This window comes from Ranitomeya variabilis, chromosome 6 (genome assembly GCF_051348905.1).
Source record: "Ranitomeya variabilis isolate aRanVar5 chromosome 6, aRanVar5.hap1, whole genome shotgun sequence".
Lineage (NCBI taxonomy): Eukaryota > Metazoa > Chordata > Amphibia > Anura > Dendrobatidae > Ranitomeya > Ranitomeya variabilis.
In genome coordinates this window covers 335,348,561-335,369,055 of record NC_135237.1, presented here as the reverse complement: position 1 = coordinate 335,369,055, position 20,495 = coordinate 335,348,561, and the positions used below count along the sequence as shown (strand labels likewise).

Here is a 20,495-nt window from a genome sequence, read left to right as displayed (position 1 = left end):
TTCAAATAACTAGTCATTTCCTCTTTACCCTTGACCCCCTGAGAGGAATATAATTTGCTGTAGAATTTCCGAAAGGCTTCTAATACCTGCCCGCCCTGAGCAACCACCTGGCCCTTCTCGGTTTAAATAGAGTAAATATGGGAAGAATCCCGCTGTGCTGACTCCCCTACTGACAATAAATGCCCCGCTTGTTCCCCCTCCAAATAAAACGTTTCTTTTTGGAATGCTCTCATCCTATCTGCTCTACGCAAATATAGCTGATTGACCGCTGATTGTGCCGCTCTCATACGTTTTTGTGTGTCCCTTGTAGAGTGGGTAGCCAATGCCTCCTCTGCAGCCTTCAACTCCCCCAACACTTTCGTATCATGGATTTTAGACCTAGTCTTATGTCTAGAGATATCTCGAAATAGGATACCTCTCAGGAAGGCTTTCATAGTGTCCCATACGACGCTACTCCCCGCGCTCCCCTCATTAATCCTAAAAAACTCTGCCACTTCAGCCCTTATCTTTTCCATATCCAGGATCTTTAGCCATGAAGGGTGTAATTTCCATCCCAACCTACCAGAGCCATCCTGCTCAACTAGCTTAAGGGAAACCAAGACCGGGCTATGATCAGAAATTACCCTGGGTCTGTAGTCCACCTCTTGTATCAAATTATTCATACCTTCATTACCCAAGGCGACGTCTATCCTAGACATAGAGCCGTACGTCGCCGAATAGCATGAGTATGAATATTTATCCACATTTCGTACCCTCCATAGGTCTATCCATCCTATCTCCCTCAGGTATTTACCGAAGGGAGTAGAATTGCCATCATTTCTCAATAATGCGTGCTTACTCTTATCCCAATGATCATTAAGAATGTTATTTACATCTCCCACAACTAAAAGAGGAACCCCTTCCCATCTACCCACAAACTCCAGTATTTCCCGAATCTTCTTTCCGGAATAAGGTGGTGGAATATATAGTGAAACAATACAAAGCAATCTATTAAAGATCCTACATACTAAAAACACATATTGTCCCTCCCCGCCAGTTTTAACCTCGATCTCTTCAAACGGAGTACCATTATGAATCAACATAGACACTCCTCTAGCATAAGTTGAGAACGTCGAATGATACGCCTTTCTGACCCATCTTTTTTGTAACAGAGAAATTTTTTCATCCACCAGATGAGTTTCCTGTAGGCATATCACCGAGGGCCTCAGATTCAATACGTATTTAAATATCGCTGCACGCTTGGTTGCATTTGCAAAACCTCTGATATTCCAGCTTAAAATTTTAACGTTATCCCCCATCATGACTTAAATTTCGACAAGTACCAACAGGCTCCCCCCGGTCTCTAGTTTTACCCTTCCCCCCTCCCCCCCCCATGTAACAGCCAGACTCTACCCATCCCGACCAAAGTAACCCCCCAGTAACTTCCCCTAACCCAATAGGAACTATACCAAACCCTATAGAAATGAGTCAAACTAACTTTCTCTTATACGAGATCAGAGAGCTCTTTTACAGCCTAAAGCAATAGCCGCTATCCTCCCAACTCCCCTCCCCCCACCTGAGTCAATATGAACTGAATATAGCGCCGCCGAACGCCAAAAAGTTTTAATACAACAGATCAAACTCGACCGCCACAGAAGAGAAAATTCAAAACATTTTCCCCCTCCTTCAGGAACATCCAACAGTCCTGCTACATCACAAGACCCTCTTCACCGGGTCCTCTCAGCTCGGACATGCTTAGCGTTAAGGTCCAACCATTTCGTTGCCTCTTCCGGATTTTGAAAGAAGTGCACTCGGTCCATAGCCACCACTCTAAGCTTGGCCGGGTAAATCATAGAATATCTCAAGTCTAATTCTCTCAGACGACGCTTGACCTCCCCAAACTGCATCCTGAGTTTTTGTACCACTGCAGAGTAGTCCGGATAAATGGAAACCCTATTATTATCAATGGTAAGACCATCACTTCCCCTTGCCTTTCTCAGCAGAGTCTCCCGATCCCGGTAGTCCCAAAATTTTTGCCAAAATCGCTCGTGGGGCAGATCCCGGCGGCAAAGGTCTGGTTGGGATTCTATGTGCCCTTTCTACCGAGAAGTGACCAGAGAGACTGTCGCCTCCCACTGAGTTTTTCAGCCATGCCTCAATATACTCAGTCGGATTGTTCCCTTCCACTTTTTCTGGCACCCCAATTATTCTCAAATTATTCCGGCGTGAGCGGTTTTTCAAATCGTCTGTTTTAAATTCCAGTTCTGCAATGCGTTGAATATATTTCTTTTCCCTCTTGAGCAGTTCGGCAGTCTGATCCTCCACACTACCCACTCGCTCTTCCACTTCCTCCACTCTTTTCTCCACTTTGCGCATGGCGGATTTAAGGGATACCATTTCCACCTTCAAGTCATCTACTCGTACATTCAGTGCTGTTAGAGCGGATTTACAGTAAATAACTACAGAAAAAATGTCTTTCAAGGTCGGTTCCTCCAACTCAGACAGATCTGCAGTCCCCACAGAGCTATCCCGAGCAGTAATGCCCCCAGATCTCGTGGCCCCACTCACGTGTGCAGCCCTCTGCCTCTCCAGGGTCTCCTGCAGCGATGGATCACCACCTGTCTCCTGATCCTCTGTATCACTCCGTTCTCCAAGTCCCTCATTCTCCGCTTCCTGCCGCAATATACCGGCTTCCTCGGTCCTTGCAAACCGCTCCAGCTTGGCTATGACTTCCATCTTCTTGCGGTATGCAGCACTTGCTCTCTCCGCCTCCTCCTCTGCCACAGCGCCATCTTGGCTCCTTGCTCCCGCTCCTGGCGCCGGCTGTTTACGGCGCGGCATTCTCTGGCACCGCGCTGTCTTTTCCAGCACTGTCAGCTCCCCTCAGCTCACCGGATCTTCAGGCACACCTTTGGCGTGTTTTTGAGCGCTCGGCGGCGCCGTTAAGGTACTTTTTAATCGGTGGCACAGGGAGAGAGGTTCGATCCGCGTGTTCTTACATTGCCCACTAGGCCACGCCCCCGGCGAGTTTTCCTTTTTATTACCAAGAATACTGATAGTTGAGACTGAACGCATAAATGATAATTGGTTATCCAGAGGATATTCCATAAATATCTGATGTGCAGAGAGGGGACACTCATCACCCCCTGGTGAGGCATTCACCACACCCAGGCAGACAATGAATGGAGAGGTGTATACTTACTGGACTGATTCTTTTTGCCTCGATTTCTCAGTGATTTTGTTCATAACGGAGTCAGAAAGACACAGTTTACCTAGAAAACATTAAAGCGTTATTTCCACAGTAGCAATCTTGTTCACAAAGCACAGTATCAGCAGAACTATAAAAGATTGGCAAGAAAATAACATGTATACGGGATAACTTGCAGATGGCTTGATCCATAGATCAGGGCTCTAATTGTGAGAATGGGTTGTACACAACCTCATCCTGAATGGAGCAGAGGTGCGCAGGCTCTGTCTACAAGACTGCAGGAAAAAGCCAAGCGCAGCGCTCCGTTATTTCTGACAGTGCTTGGCCGTGCAGGCGCACCTCCGCTCCCTTCAGGACAGCGCTCTACAAGAAGTTCCAGAGCCCGATCTCAGAATCACCAATATACCATTTTAATTCACAGACCAAGCCCAACAGTTTCTTTCTTGCACCTTTTTGTCACTTTTTATCTCCTTCAGCCCCAAGGGGCATCTAGCTCCGGAGCTGAATGGGTGGTCCTATTATCTACTAAAACTAAATTTCTCAGCTGCACTCTGACTCGGCTTCTCCTGTGATGGGTGACAATGGGAACACCTTTATTCACTATACCACCCTAGGATGGTCCAGTCTCCACAAGTAAACAGGAAGAGGTGGCCAAGTGCTGTGTGAGGCTTCATTCAGACATCGGATTTTCTCAAGTACGACAAAAACAGACTGATGACTATAGCTGGAGTGAGCTTTTCTAGTATGTGGAGGGGGGAAAAAAAAACTCCACTTTTTCCTTTTTGAGTATCGATGTCTGATTTTTTTCATGCACCCATAGAATTGCATTGCCGATTTTCACGCCTCTGATTTTCCTTGGACAATCACGGACATGTGAATGGCTCGATAGACTATCAAAGGTACGAGTGCTATCTGTGAAAACTACGGATAGCACTTGTACTCAAAAAACGGACATCTAAGTGAGGCCTAAAGATGAGATGCCCAATGTAAGTAAGTCACATTCACGATATTGAAACTACTTGTCACATTCATCAAGATGTGGAGGCACAGAGGAGCGCAGTGCAAGCCGGCTCACAGTGGACTGGCTAAGGAAAAGGAATCATAAAAGTAGCAGGCTAACTACGAGACTGGATTTATGTACTGCATTATCAGTCCTCCATAATAAGCCCAGCACTGTACAGGAGACCACGCTCTCAGCTCGCCTCTGCATAGCTGATTTGAGTGCCGGAAACGTTGAGTTGTGCTGGATGTCAGCTCACATATCCAATGGATAGATGACAACTTTCATGACCTCCCACCAACCCCAAAAAGAGAACTATGAAATTCCTGAGATATCAATGGCACTGCCAAAGATAACCGACTACAGTGCTCAGATTTTTCTGACATTCCTATACAGGCAATAGTTTGGTGACATAAAACCACATTTCAATTGGGCATTTAAAAGTCTCATTCCAGAGATCAGAGGTGGTTGCAGGGTTTAAACCTCAACCAATCCATAAGTTATCACCTACCCTTGGAAAATAATGTGTTATCGGCTATTCCTGGCATTAAACGTTAACTCAGACTTGTATAACAGAATGTAACAAGTGTTTTCTAAATTAGACAGTCCCAGGTAAATAAAAACGTGCGATGACCCAAACCATAATGATCCCTTGTACCCATGTGACAAAACCATTCTTACCAAATTTGCATGACTATTTTTTAAGAATTGTAACACTGAGCAGCAGTACAGGGCAAGCACCAGAAGGCTAAAAAAAGACTTGTATGGGATTATATTCTAATCCGCTTAAAATTTTAAGGGGCTCTCCAGAGTGGCCAGGTACTGCAGATCAGATCATTTTCAATGGAATCGGAGCGGATGTAAAGTTATCAGCATATGCCGTGCAGCTCTGCGTACATGTGTGCACCTCCGGAGTTAATAACAGCTGACTGGCGGGGATACGGAGTGTTGGACCCCACTAATCTGATACTGATGACGTAGCCAAGATTCCCAAACAACACTTAATATATTTACACAAAAAAGCCTTCCTTTCTATGGTGTCCACAAAGCAAAGTGCATTTGAACCTTACAATGCTCCTCAGTCTGTACCTTGTCAGATCCTTCTCTTCCCCCACATCATATCAGAGAGAGATGAGAGGCCCCATACATGAAAGACTATCGCAAATCCACCTATATTGGCGGTGTCGGATTACCTCTTAGTCTAAGGTGTATGTCATAAGGCAATTATTGTTGCGATATCATGAAAATACACAGGTGAATATATTGATGCAGCACGGCTGACAACTGCATGCTGTCGGTAAACATCACGGGCCTATTCACTGAAATGTAGGAGTTCGATTCCATCCATAAGTACAGGACATGTGGATGACCCCCATTTTAGACACTGGGATAGAAGTGTTCCACGCTGTCTTGTGCAGAATGACATACAGACATCATACCTAGATTAATCTTGTTTTCATACTTCTGGAGGACCTTGTCTGTTGCTGTGTAGACCTTGGATGAACCAGTTTTCATATCTTGCCTGTTAGCCTGGAACACAATAAAAAGCATGTACCGAAGACCCTCAGTGCATACAGCTGTCAATCACTGATGAGCACAGTTATCAGGAAGTTACTGGGCCCTGATAAGCCCACTGATTTATTAAAGGGAACCTCTCAGAAGGTTAGTACATATGGAATTACTGGTATGGCTATACTAGTTTTAGTCCACAATAATTTTTTTTTATAGAGATCAGAGGTGTGTGTCATGAGAAATCCAGTGTAGAAGCCAAATGCAAATGAGGCTTGAAGTGCACTGGGGGTGTGTCACTGCACTTGAAAAATGCATTCCAGGTACACAAACACGCCCCCTGAGCACTTCCAGCCTCAGTTACATATGGCTTCTCCAATAGGTATTTCATGACGGGGACCTGGGATTTCTACAAGCTTTTCTACATCTTCCATATGTAAAAATGGGCTGATGGATTACATTTACCGATAACTTACTTGGGTGTTGCTCCCTCTTACAGACGTATAATGCTTCATGACATTGGTGGTGCTGTTTTCCCAGTACCAGCCATCATCATCATCGTCAACATCTTCCTCACTATCCTCTTCATATTGTTGAGAAACAAGTTCTTCTCGTCTCTGCAGGAACTTTTCATAGCCGTCATCACTAGAATACAGATCAGGGAGCAGGAGAAGCAATGGTGACATCAGTCTTGTATAAGAACGCCGTTACCAAAGTCTGTGTGTGCATACATTCTACTGTTATAAGTATACATGGTTTATGTTCGTGCGTTTCTACACATGGACGTGTGCAAATCCAGGGACTTCAATCAAATCCACACGTAGATGAAATACAAAAAATGGCAGCACTCCAAACCTCAATTAAAAACAAAACATTGTGCCTTTATTAGGCCATGTGGTTACAGATAGTAATATTCACTCCTTGCACACAAATATATCTATATGCACAAATGTACACGAGCTTGTACTGAATACATATACTCACGATAATGCTGCATTGAATATATGAATACATAATTTACATTAGTGTGTATATATATTTATATACAAACGTGTATATACTGTACAATGTATACGTATAAAATGATATATTGTGTGTATATACTGAATTATACATGTGTATGCATGGTGTATATTAGCGTGTACTATGTATATTAGTGTGTATATCGCTGTATGTACTGTATCTATACAAGGTTTATACCAATGTTTGCACTGTAGCTATAGCTCTGTGTATATACAGTGGCTGTGTGTATATATATGTGTATATAGTATGTACTGTATCTATACAAGGTTTATACCAATGTTTGCACTGTAGCTATAGCTCTGTATATATACAGTGGCTGTGTATATAGTATGTACTGTATCTATACAAGGTTTATACCAATGTTTGCACTGTAGCTATAGCTCTGTATATATACAGTGGCTGTGTATATGTGTGTATATAGTATGTACTGTATCTATACAAGGTTTATACCAATGTTTGCACTGTAGCTATAGCTCTGTATATATACAGTGGCTGTGTATCTAGTATGTACTGTATCTATACAAGGTTTATACCAATGTTTGCACTGTAGTTATAGCTCTGTATATGTACAGTGGCTGTGTATATATATGTGTATATAGTATGTACTGTATCTATACAAGGTTTATACCAATGTTTGCACTGTAGCTATAGCTCTGTATATATACAGTGGCTGTGTATATAGTATGTACTGTATCTATACAAGGTTTATACCAATGTTTGCACTGTAGCTATAGCTCTGTATATATACAGTGGCTGTGTATATGTGTGTATATAGTATGTACTGTATCTATACAAGGTTTATACCAATGTTTGCACTGTAGCTATAGCTCTGTATATATACAGTGCCTGTGTATATATGTGTGTATATAGTATGTACTGTATCTATACAAGGTTTATACCAATGTTTGCACTGTAGCTATAGCTCTGTATATATACAGTGGCTGTGTATATAGTATGTACTGTATCTATACAAGGTTTATACCAATGTTTGCACTGTAGCTATAGCTCTGTATATATACAGTGCCTGTGTATATATGTGTGTATATAGTATGTACTGTATCTATACAAGGTTTATACCAATGTTTGCACTGTAGCTATAGCTCTGTATATATACAGTGGCTGTGTATATAGTATGTACTGTATCTATACAAGGTTTATACCAATGTTTGCACTGTAGTTATAGCTCTGTATATATACAGTGGCTGTGTATATATATGTGTATATAGTATGTACTGTATCTATACAAGGTTTATACCAATGTTTGCACTGTAGCTATAGCTCTGTATATATACAGTGGCTGTGTATATGTGTGTATATAGTATGTACTGTATCTATACAAGGTTTATACCAATGTTTGCACTGTAGCTATAGCTCTGTATATATACAGTGGCTGTGTATATAGTATGTACTGTATCTATACAAGGTTTATACCAATGTTTGCACTGTAGCTATAGCTCTGTATATATACAGTGGCTGTGTATATAGTATGTACTGTATCTATACAAGGTTTATACCAATGTTTGCACTGTAGCTATAGCTCTGTATATATACAGTGGCTGTGTATATGTGTGTATATAGTATGTACTGTATCTATACAAGGTTTATACCAATGTTTGCACTGTAGCTATAGCTCTGTATATATACAGTGGCTGTGTATATAGTATGTACTGTATCTATACAAGGTTTATACCAATGTTTGCACTGTAGCTATAGCTCTGTATATATACAGTGGCTGTGTATATGTGTGTATATAGTATGTACTGTATCTATACAAGGTTTATACCAATGTTTGCACTGTAGCTATAGCTCTGTATATATACAGTGGCTGTGTATATATGTGTGTATATCGCTGTATGTACTGTATCTATACAAGGTTTATACCAATGTTTGCACTGTAGCTATAGCTCTGTATATATACAGTGGCTGTGTATATATGTGTGTATATAGTATGTACTGTATCTATACAAGGTTTATACCAATGTTTGCACTGTAGCTATAGCTCTGTATATATACAGTGGCTGTGTATATAGTATGTACTGTATCTATACAAGGTTTATACCAATGTTTGCACTGTAGTTATAGCTCTGTATATATACAGTGGCTGTGTATATGTGTGTATATAGTATGTACTGTATCTATACAAGGTTTATACCAATGTTTGCACTGTAGCTATAGCTCTGTATATATACAGTGGCTGTGTATATAGTATGTACTGTATCTATACAAGGTTTATACCAATGTTTGCACTGTAGTTATAGCTCTGTATATATACAGTGGCTGTGTATATGTGTGTATATAGTATGTACTGTATCTATACAAGGTTTATACCAATGTTTGCACTGTAGCTATAGCTCTGTATATATACAGTGGCTGTGTATATAGTATGTACTGTATCTATACAAGGTTTATACCAATGTTTGCACTGTAGCTATAGCTCTGTATATATACAGTGGCTGTGTATATAGTATGTACTGTATCTATACAAGGTTTATACCAATGTTTGCACTGTAGTTATAGCTCTGTATATGTACAGTGGCTGTGTATATATATGTGTATATAGTATGTACTGTATCTATACAAGGTTTATACCAATGTTTGCACTGTAGCTATAGCTCTGTATATATACAGTGGCTGTGTATATATGTGTGTATATAGTATGTACTGTATCTATACAAGGTTTATACCAATGTTTGCACTGTAGCTATAGCTCTGTATATATACAGTGGCTGTGTATATGTGTGTATATAGTATGTACTGTATCTATACAAGGTTTATACCAATGTTTGCACTGTAGCTATAGCTCTGTATATATACAGTGGCTGTGTATCTAGTATGTACTGTATCTATACAAGGTTTATACCAATGTTTGCACTGTAGTTATAGCTCTGTATATATACAGTGGCTGTGTATATATATGTGTATATAGTATGTACTGTATCTATACAAGGTTTATACCAATGTTTGCACTGTAGCTATAGCTCTGTATATATACAGTGGCTGTGTATATAGTATGTACTGTATCTATACAAGGTTTATACCAATGTTTGCACTGTAGCTATAGCTCTGTATATATACAGTGGCTGTGTATATATGTGTGTATATAGTATGTACTGTATCTATACAAGGTTTATACCAATGTTTGCACTGTAGCTATAGCTCTGTATATATACAGTGCCTGTGTATATATGTGTGTATATAGTATGTACTGTATCTATACAAGGTTTATACCAATGTTTGCACTGTAGCTATAGCTCTGTATATATACAGTGGCTGTGTATATAGTATGTACTGTATCTATACAAGGTTTATACCAATGTTTGCACTGTAGTTATAGCTCTGTATATATACAGTGGCTGTGTATATATATGTGTATATAGTATGTACTGTATCTATACAAGGTTTATACCAATGTTTGCACTGTAGCTATAGCTCTGTATATATACAGTGGCTGTGTATATAGTATGTACTGTATCTATACAAGGTTTATACCAATGTTTGCACTGTAGCTATAGCTCTGTATATATACAGTGGCTGTGTATATGTGTGTATATAGTATGTACTGTATCTATACAAGGTTTATACCAATGTTTGCACTGTAGCTATAGCTCTGTATATATACAGTGGCTGTGTATATAGTATGTACTGTATCTATACAAGGTTTATACCAATGTTTGTACTGTAGCTATAGCTCTGTATATATACAGTGGCTGTGTATATGTGTGTATATAGTATGTACTGTATCTATACAAGGTTTATACCAATGTTTGCACTGTAGCTATAGCTCTGTATATATACAGTGGCTGTGTATATAGTATGTACTGTATCTATACAAGGTTTATACCAATGTTTGCACTGTAGCTATAGCTCTGTATATATACAGTGGCTGTGTATATGTGTGTATATAGTATGTACTGTATCTATACAAGGTTTATACCAATGTTTGCACTGTAGCTATAGCTCTGTATATATACAGTGCCTGTGTATATATGTGTGTATATAGTATGTACTGTATCTATACAAGGTTTATACCAATGTTTGCACTGTAGCTATAGCTCTGTATATATACAGTGGCTGTGTATATAGTATGTACTGTATCTATACAAGGTTTATACCAATGTTTGCACTGTAGTTATAGCTCTGTATATATACAGTGGCTGTGTATATATATGTGTATATAGTATGTACTGTATCTATACAAGGTTTATACCAATGTTTGCACTGTAGCTATAGCTCTGTATATATACAGTGGCTGTGTATATAGTATGTACTGTATCTATACAAGGTTTATACCAATGTTTGCACTGTAGCTATAGCTCTGTATATATACAGTGGCTGTGTATATATGTGTGTATATAGTATGTACTGTATCTATACAAGGTTTATACCAATGTTTGCACTGTAGCTATAGCTCTGTATATATACAGTGGCTGTGTATATAGTATGTACTGTATCTATACAAGGTTTATACCAATGTTTGCACTGTAGCTATAGCTCTGTATATATACAGTGGCTGTGTATATATGTGTGTATATAGTATGTACTGTATCTATACAAGGTTTATACCAATGTTTGCACTGTAGCTATAGCTCTGTATATATACAGTGGCTGTGTATATGTGTGTATATAGTATGTACTGTATCTATACAAGGTTTATACCAATGTTTGCACTGTAGCTATAGCTCTGTATATATACAGTGGCTGTGTATATAGTATGTACTGTATCTATACAAGGTTTATACCAATGTTTGCACTGTAGTTATAGCTCTGTATATATACAGTGGCTGTGTATATATATGTGTATATAGTATGTACTGTATCTATACAAGGTTTATACCAATGTTTGCACTGTAGCTATAGCTCTGTATATATACAGTGGCTGTGTATATAGTATGTACTGTATCTATACAAGGTTTATACCAATGTTTGCACTGTAGCTATAGCTCTGTATATATACAGTGGCTGTGTATATATGTGTGTATATAGTATGTACTGTATCTATACAAGGTTTATACCAATGTTTGCACTGTAGCTATAGCTCTGTATATATACAGTGCCTGTGTATATATGTGTGTATATAGTATGTACTGTATCTATACAAGGCTTATACCAATGTTTGCACTGTAGCTATAGCTCTGTATATATACAGTGGCTGTGTATATAGTATGTACTGTATCTATACAAGGTTTATACCAATGTTTGCACTGTAGTTATAGCTCTGTATATATACAGTGGCTGTGTATATATATGTGTATATAGTATGTACTGTATCTATACAAGGTTTATACCAATGTTTGCACTGTAGCTATAGCTCTGTATATATACAGTGGCTGTGTATATAGTATGTACTGTATCTATACAAGGTTTATACCAATGTTTGCACTGTAGCTATAGCTCTGTATATATACAGTGGCTGTGTATATGTGTGTATATAGTATGTACTGTATCTATACAAGGTTTATACCAATGTTTGCACTGTAGCTATAGCTCTGTATATATACAGTGGCTGTGTATATAGTATGTACTGTATCTATACAAGGTTTATACCAATGTTTGCACTGTAGCTATAGCTCTGTATATATACAGTGGCTGTGTATATAGTATGTACTGTATCTATACAAGGTTTATACCAATGTTTGCACTGTAGTTATAGCTCTGTATATATACAGTGGCTGTGTATATATATGTGTATATAGTATGTACTGTATCTATACAAGGTTTATACCAATGTTTGCACTGTAGCTATAGCTCTGTATATATACAGTGGCTGTGTATATAGTATGTACTGTATCTATACAAGGTTTATACCAATGTTTGCACTGTAGCTATAGCTCTGTATATATACAGTGGCTGTGTATATATGTGTGTATATAGTATGTACTGTATCTATACAAGGTTTATACCAATGTTTGCACTGTAGCTATAGCTCTGTATATATACAGTGGCTGTGTATATAGTATGTACTGTATCTATACAAGGTTTATACCAATGTTTGCACTGTAGTTATAGCTCTGTATATATACAGTGGCTGTGTATATATATATGTGTATATAGTATGTACTGTATCTATACAAGGTTTATACCAATGTTTGCACTGTAGCTATAGCTCTGTATATATACAGTGGCTGTGTATATAGTATGTACTGTATCTATACAAGGTTTATACCAATGTTTGCACTGTAGCTATAGCTCTGTATATATACAGTGGCTGTGTATATGTGTGTATATAGTATGTACTGTATCTATACAAGGTTTATACCAATGTTTGCACTGTAGCTATAGCTCTGTATATATACAGTGGCTGTGTATATAGTATGTACTGTATCTATACAAGGTTTATACCAATGTTTGCACTGTAGCTATAGCTCTGTATATATACAGTGGCTGTGTATATGTGTGTATATAGTATGTACTGTATCTATACAAGGTTTATACCAATGTTTGCACTGTAGCTATAGCTCTGTATATATACAGTGCCTGTGTATATATGTGTGTATATAGTATGTACTGTATCTATACAAGGTTTATACCAATGTTTGCACTGTAGCTATAGCTCTGTATATATACAGTGCCTGTGTATATATGTGTGTATATAGTATGTACTGTATCTATACAAGGTTTATACCAATGTTTGCACTGTAGCTATAGCTCTGTATATATACAGTGGCTGTGTATATAGTATGTACTGTATCTATACAAGGTTTATACCAATGTTTGCACTGTAGTTATAGCTCTGTATATATACAGTGGCTGTGTATATATATATGTGTATATAGTATGTACTGTATCTATACAAGGTTTATACCAATGTTTGCACTGTAGCTATAGCTCTGTATATATACAGTGGCTGTGTATATAGTATGTACTGTATCTATACAAGGTTTATACCAATGTTTGCACTGTAGCTATAGCTCTGTATATATACAGTGGCTGTGTATATGTGTGTATATAGTATGTACTGTATCTATACAAGGTTTATACCAATGTTTGCACTGTAGCTATAGCTCTGTATATATACAGTGGCTGTGTATATAGTATGTACTGTATCTATACAAGGTTTATACCAATGTTTGTACTGTAGCTATAGCTCTGTATATATACAGTGGCTGTGTATATGTGTGTATATAGTATGTACTGTATCTATACAAGGTTTATACCAATGTTTGCACTGTAGCTATAGCTCTGTATATATACAGTGGCTGTGTATATAGTATGTACTGTATCTATACAAGGTTTATACCAATGTTTGTACTGTAGCTATAGCTCTGTATATATACAGTGGCTGTGTATATGTGTGTATATAGTATGTACTGTATCTATACAAGGTTTATACCAATGTTTGCACTGTAGCTATAGCTCTGTATATATACAGTGGCTGTGTATATGTGTGTATATAGTATGTACTGTATCTATACAAGGTTTATACCAATGTTTGCACTGTAGCTATAGCTCTGTATATATACAGTGGCTGTGTATATAGTATGTACTGTATCTATACAAGGTTTATACCAATGTTTGTACTGTAGCTATAGCTCTGTATATATACAGTGGCTGTGTATATGTGTGTATATAGTATGTACTGTATCTATACAAGGTTTATACCAATGTTTGCACTGTAGCTATAGCTCTGTATATATACAGTGGCTGTGTATATAGTATGTACTGTATCTATACAAGGTTTATACCAATGTTTGCACTGTAGCTATAGCTCTGTATATATACAGTGGCTGTGTATATATGTGTGTATATAGTATGTACTGTATCTATACAAGGTTTATACCAATGTTTGCACTGTAGCTATAGCTCTGTATATATACAGTGGCTGTGTATATAGTATGTACTGTATCTATACAAGGTTTATACCAATGTTTGCACTGTAGTTATAGCTCTGTATATATACAGTGGCTGTGTATATATATGTGTATATAGTATGTACTGTATCTATACAAGGTTTATACCAATGTTTGCACTGTAGCTATAGCTCTGTATATATACAGTGGCTGTGTATATAGTATGTACTGTATCTATACAAGGTTTATACCAATGTTTGCACTGTAGCTATAGCTCTGTATATATACAGTGGCTGTGTATATAGTATGTACTGTATCTATACAAGGTTTATACCAATGTTTGCACTGTAGCTATAGCTCTGTATATATACAGTGGCTGTGTATATGTGTGTATATAGTATGTACTGTATCTATACAAGGTTTATACCAATGTTTGCACTGTAGCTATAGCTCTGTGTATATACAGTGGCTGTGTATATATGTGTGTATATAGTATGTACTGTATCTATACAAGGTTTATACCAATGTTTGCACTGTAGCTATAGCTCTGTATATATACAGTGGCTGTGTATATAGTATGTACTGTATCTATACAAGGTTTATACCAATGTTTGCACTGTAGCTATAGCTCTGTATATATACAGTGGCTGTGTATATAGTATGTACTGTATCTATACAAGGTTTATACCAATGTTTGCACTGTAGTTATAGCTCTGTATATGTACAGTGGCTGTGTATATATATGTGTATATAGTATGTACTGTATCTATACAAGGTTTATACCAATGTTTGCACTGTAGCTATAGCTCTGTATATATACAGTGGCTGTGTATATATGTGTGTATATAGTATGTACTGTATCTATACAAGGTTTATACCAATGTTTGCACTGTAGCTATAGCTCTGTATATATACAGTGGCTGTGTATATGTGTGTATATAGTATGTACTGTATCTATACAAGGTTTATACCAATGTTTGCACTGTAGCTATAGCTCTGTATATATACAGTGGCTGTGTATCTAGTATGTACTGTATCTATACAAGGTTTATACCAATGTTTGCACTGTAGTTATAGCTCTGTATATATACAGTGGCTGTGTATATATATGTGTATATAGTATGTACTGTATCTATACAAGGTTTATACCAATGTTTGCACTGTAGCTATAGCTCTGTATATATACAGTGGCTGTGTATATAGTATGTACTGTATCTATACAAGGTTTATACCAATGTTTGCACTGTAGCTATAGCTCTGTATATATACAGTGGCTGTGTATATATGTGTGTATATAGTATGTACTGTATCTATACAAGGTTTATACCAATGTTTGCACTGTAGCTATAGCTCTGTATATATACAGTGCCTGTGTATATATGTGTGTATATAGTATGTACTGTATCTATACAAGGTTTATACCAATGTTTGCACTGTAGCTATAGCTCTGTATATATACAGTGGCTGTGTATATAGTATGTACTGTATCTATACAAGGTTTATACCAATGTTTGCACTGTAGTTATAGCTCTGTATATATACAGTGGCTGTGTATATATATGTGTATATAGTATGTACTGTATCTATACAAGGTTTATACCAATGTTTGCACTGTAGCTATAGCTCTGTATATATACAGTGGCTGTGTATATAGTATGTACTGTATCTATACAAGGTTTATACCAATGTTTGCACTGTAGCTATAGCTCTGTATATATACAGTGGCTGTGTATATGTGTGTATATAGTATGTACTGTATCTATACAAGGTTTATACCAATGTTTGCACTGTAGCTATAGCTCTGTATATATACAGTGGCTGTGTATATAGTATGTACTGTATCTATACAAGGTTTATACCAATGTTTGTACTGTAGCTATAGCTCTGTATATATACAGTGGCTGTGTATATGTGTGTATATAGTATGTACTGTATCTATACAAGGTTTATACCAATGTTTGCACTGTAGCTATAGCTCTGTATATATACAGTGGCTGTGTATATAGTATGTACTGTATCTATACAAGGTTTATACCAATGTTTGCACTGTAGCTATAGCTCTGTATATATACAGTGGCTGTGTATATGTGTGTATATAGTATGTACTGTATCTATACAAGGTTTATACCAATGTTTGCACTGTAGCTATAGCTCTGTATATATACAGTGCCTGTGTATATATGTGTGTATATAGTATGTACTGTATCTATACAAGGTTTATACCAATGTTTGCACTGTAGCTATAGCTCTGTATATATACAGTGGCTGTGTATATAGTATGTACTGTATCTATACAAGGTTTATACCAATGTTTGCACTGTAGTTATAGCTCTGTATATATACAGTGGCTGTGTATATATATGTGTATATAGTATGTACTGTATCTATACAAGGTTTATACCAATGTTTGCACTGTAGCTATAGCTCTGTATATATACAGTGGCTGTGTATATAGTATGTACTGTATCTATACAAGGTTTATACCAATGTTTGCACTGTAGCTATAGCTCTGTATATATACAGTGGCTGTGTATATATGTGTGTATATAGTATGTACTGTATCTATACAAGGTTTATACCAATGTTTGCACTGTAGCTATAGCTCTGTATATATACAGTGGCTGTGTATATAGTATGTACTGTATCTATACAAGGTTTATACCAATGTTTGCACTGTAGCTATAGCTCTGTATATATACAGTGGCTGTGTATATATGTGTGTATATAGTATGTACTGTATCTATACAAGGTTTATACCAATGTTTGCACTGTAGCTATAGCTCTGTATATATACAGTGGCTGTGTATATGTGTGTATATAGTATGTACTGTATCTATACAAGGTTTATACCAATGTTTGCACTGTAGCTATAGCTCTGTATATATACAGTGGCTGTGTATATAGTATGTACTGTATCTATACAAGGTTTATACCAATGTTTGCACTGTAGTTATAGCTCTGTATATATACAGTGGCTGTGTATATATATGTGTATATAGTATGTACTGTATCTATACAAGGTTTATACCAATGTTTGCACTATAGCTCTGTATATATACAGTGGCTGTGTATATAGTATGTACTGTATCTATACAAGGTTTATACCAATGTTTGCACTGTAGCTATAGCTCTGTATATATACAGTGGCTGTGTATATATGTGTGTATATAGTATGTACTGTATCTATACAAGGTTTATACCAATGTTTGCACTGTAGCTATAGCTCTGTATATATACAGTGCCTGTGTATATATGTGTGTATATAGTATGTACTGTATCTATACAAGGTTTATACCAATGTTTGCACTGTAGCTATAGCTCTGTATATATACAGTGGCTGTGTATATAGTATGTACTGTATCTATACAAGGTTTATACCAATGTTTGCACTGTAGTTATAGCTCTGTATATATACAGTGGCTGTGTATATATATGTGTATATAGTATGTACTGTATCTATACAAGGTTTATACCAATGTTTGCACTGTAGCTATAGCTCTGTATATATACAGTGGCTGTGTATATAGTATGTACTGTATCTATACAAGGTTTATACCAATGTTTGCACTGTAGCTATAGCTCTGTATATATACAGTGGCTGTGTATATGTGTGTATATAGTATGTACTGTATCTATACAAGGTTTATACCAATGTTTGCACTGTAGCTATAGCTCTGTATATATACAGTGGCTGTGTATATAGTATGTACTGTATCTATACAAGGTTTATACCAATGTTTGCACTGTAGCTATAGCTCTGTATATATACAGTGGCTGTGTATATAGTATGTACTGTATCTATACAAGGTTTATACCAATGTTTGCACTGTAGTTATAGCTCTGTATATATACAGTGGCTGTGTATATATATGTGTATATAGTATGTACTGTATCTATACAAGGTTTATACCAATGTTTGCACTGTAGCTATAGCTCTGTATATATACAGTGGCTGTGTATATAGTATGTACTGTATCTATACAAGGTTTATACCAATGTTTGCACTGTAGCTATAGCTCTGTATATATACAGTGGCTGTGTATATATGTGTGTATATAGTATGTACTGTATCTATACAAGGTTTATACCAATGTTTGCACTGTAGCTATAGCTCTGTATATATACAGTGGCTGTGTATATAGTATGTACTGTATCTATACAAGGTTTATACCAATGTTTGCACTGTAGTTATAGCTCTGTATATATACAGTGGCTGTGTATATATATATGTGTATATAGTATGTACTGTATCTATACAAGGTTTATACCAATGTTTGCACTGTAGCTATAGCTCTGTATATATACAGTGGCTGTGTATATAGTATGTACTGTATCTATACAAGGTTTATACCAATGTTTGCACTGTAGCTATAGCTCTGTATATATACAGTGGCTGTGTATATGTGTGTATATAGTATGTACTGTATCTATACAAGGTTTATACCAATGTTTGCACTGTAGCTATAGCTCTGTATATATACAGTGGCTGTGTATATAGTATGTACTGTATCTATACAAGGTTTATACCAATGTTTGCACTGTAGCTATAGCTCTGTATATATACAGTGGCTGTGTATATGTGTGTATATAGTATGTACTGTATCTATACAAGGTTTATACCAATGTTTGCACTGTAGCTATAGCTCTGTATATATACAGTGCCTGTGTATATATGTGTGTATATAGTATGTACTGTATCTATACAAGGTTTATACCAATGTTTGCACTGTAGCTATAGCTCTGTATATATACAGTGCCTGTGTATATATGTGTGTATATAGTATGTACTGTATCTATACAAGGTTTATACCAATGTTTGCACTGTAGCTATAGCTCTGTATATATACAGTGGCTGTGTATATAGTATGTACTGTATCTATACAAGGTTTATACCAATGTTTGCACTGTAGTTATAGCTCTGTATATATACAGTGGCTGTGTATATATATATGTGTATATAGTATGTACTGTATCTATACAAGGTTTATACCAATGTTTGCACTGTAGCTATAGCTCTGTATATATACAGTGGCTGTGTATATAGTATGTACTGTATCTATACAAGGTTTATACCAATGTTTGCACTGTAGCTATAGCTCTGTATATATACAGTGGCTGTGTATATGTGTGTATATAGTATGTACTGTATCTATACAAGGTTTATACCAATGTTTGCACTGTAGCTATAGCTCTGTATATATACAGTGGCTGTGTATATAGTATGTACTGTATCTATACAAGGTTTATACCAATGTTTGTACTGTAGCTATAGCTCTGTATATATACAGTGGCTGTGTATATGTGTGTATATAGTATGTACTGTATCTATACAAGGTTTATACCAATGTTTGCACTGTAGCTATAGCTCTGTATATATACAGTGGCTGTGTATATAGTATGTACTGTATCTATACAAGGTTTATACCAATGTTTGTACTGTAGCTATAGCTCTGTATATATACAGTGGCTGTGTATATGTGTGTATATAGTATGTACTGTATCTATACAAGGTTTATACCAATGTTTGCACTGTAGCTATAGCTCTGTATATATACAGTGGCTGTGTATATGTGTGTATATAGTATGTACTGTATCTATACAAGGTTTATACCAATGTTTGCACTGTAGCTATAGCTCTGTATATATACAGTGCCTGTGTATATATGTGTGTATATAGTATGTACTGTATCTATACAAGGTTTATACCAATGTTTGCACTGTAGCTATAGCTCTGTATATATACAGTGGCTGTGTATATAGTATGTACTGTATCTATACAAGGTTTATACCAATGTTTGCACTGTAGTTATAGCTCTGTATATATACAGTGGCTGTGTATATATATGTGTATATAGTATGTACTGTATCTATACAAGGTTTATACCAATGTTTGCACTGTAGCTATAGCTCTGTATATATACAGTGGCTGTGTATATAGTATGTACTGTATCTATACAAGGTTTATACCAATGTTTGCACTGTAGCTATA

The 20,495-nt window shown here is 36.7% G+C and overlaps 1 protein-coding gene across 2 annotated transcripts in view; it reads right to left on the bottom strand.

The window, feature by feature from the left end:
• RIOK1 (RIO kinase 1) overlaps positions 1-20,495 on the bottom strand; it is a 77,755-nt gene that overhangs the window by 54,653 nt on the left and 2,607 nt on the right. For both annotated transcript variants that reach the window (XM_077269824.1, XM_077269823.1), the window contains exons 2-4: positions 6,173-6,341; positions 5,627-5,717; positions 3,182-3,251 (exon numbers count right to left, since the gene is read on the bottom strand). In XM_077269824.1, coding sequence (XP_077125939.1) covers positions 3,182-3,251; positions 5,627-5,717; positions 6,173-6,341 — 330 coding nt within the window. The remainder of the gene's footprint in view (positions 1-3,181; positions 3,252-5,626; positions 5,718-6,172; positions 6,342-20,495) is intronic.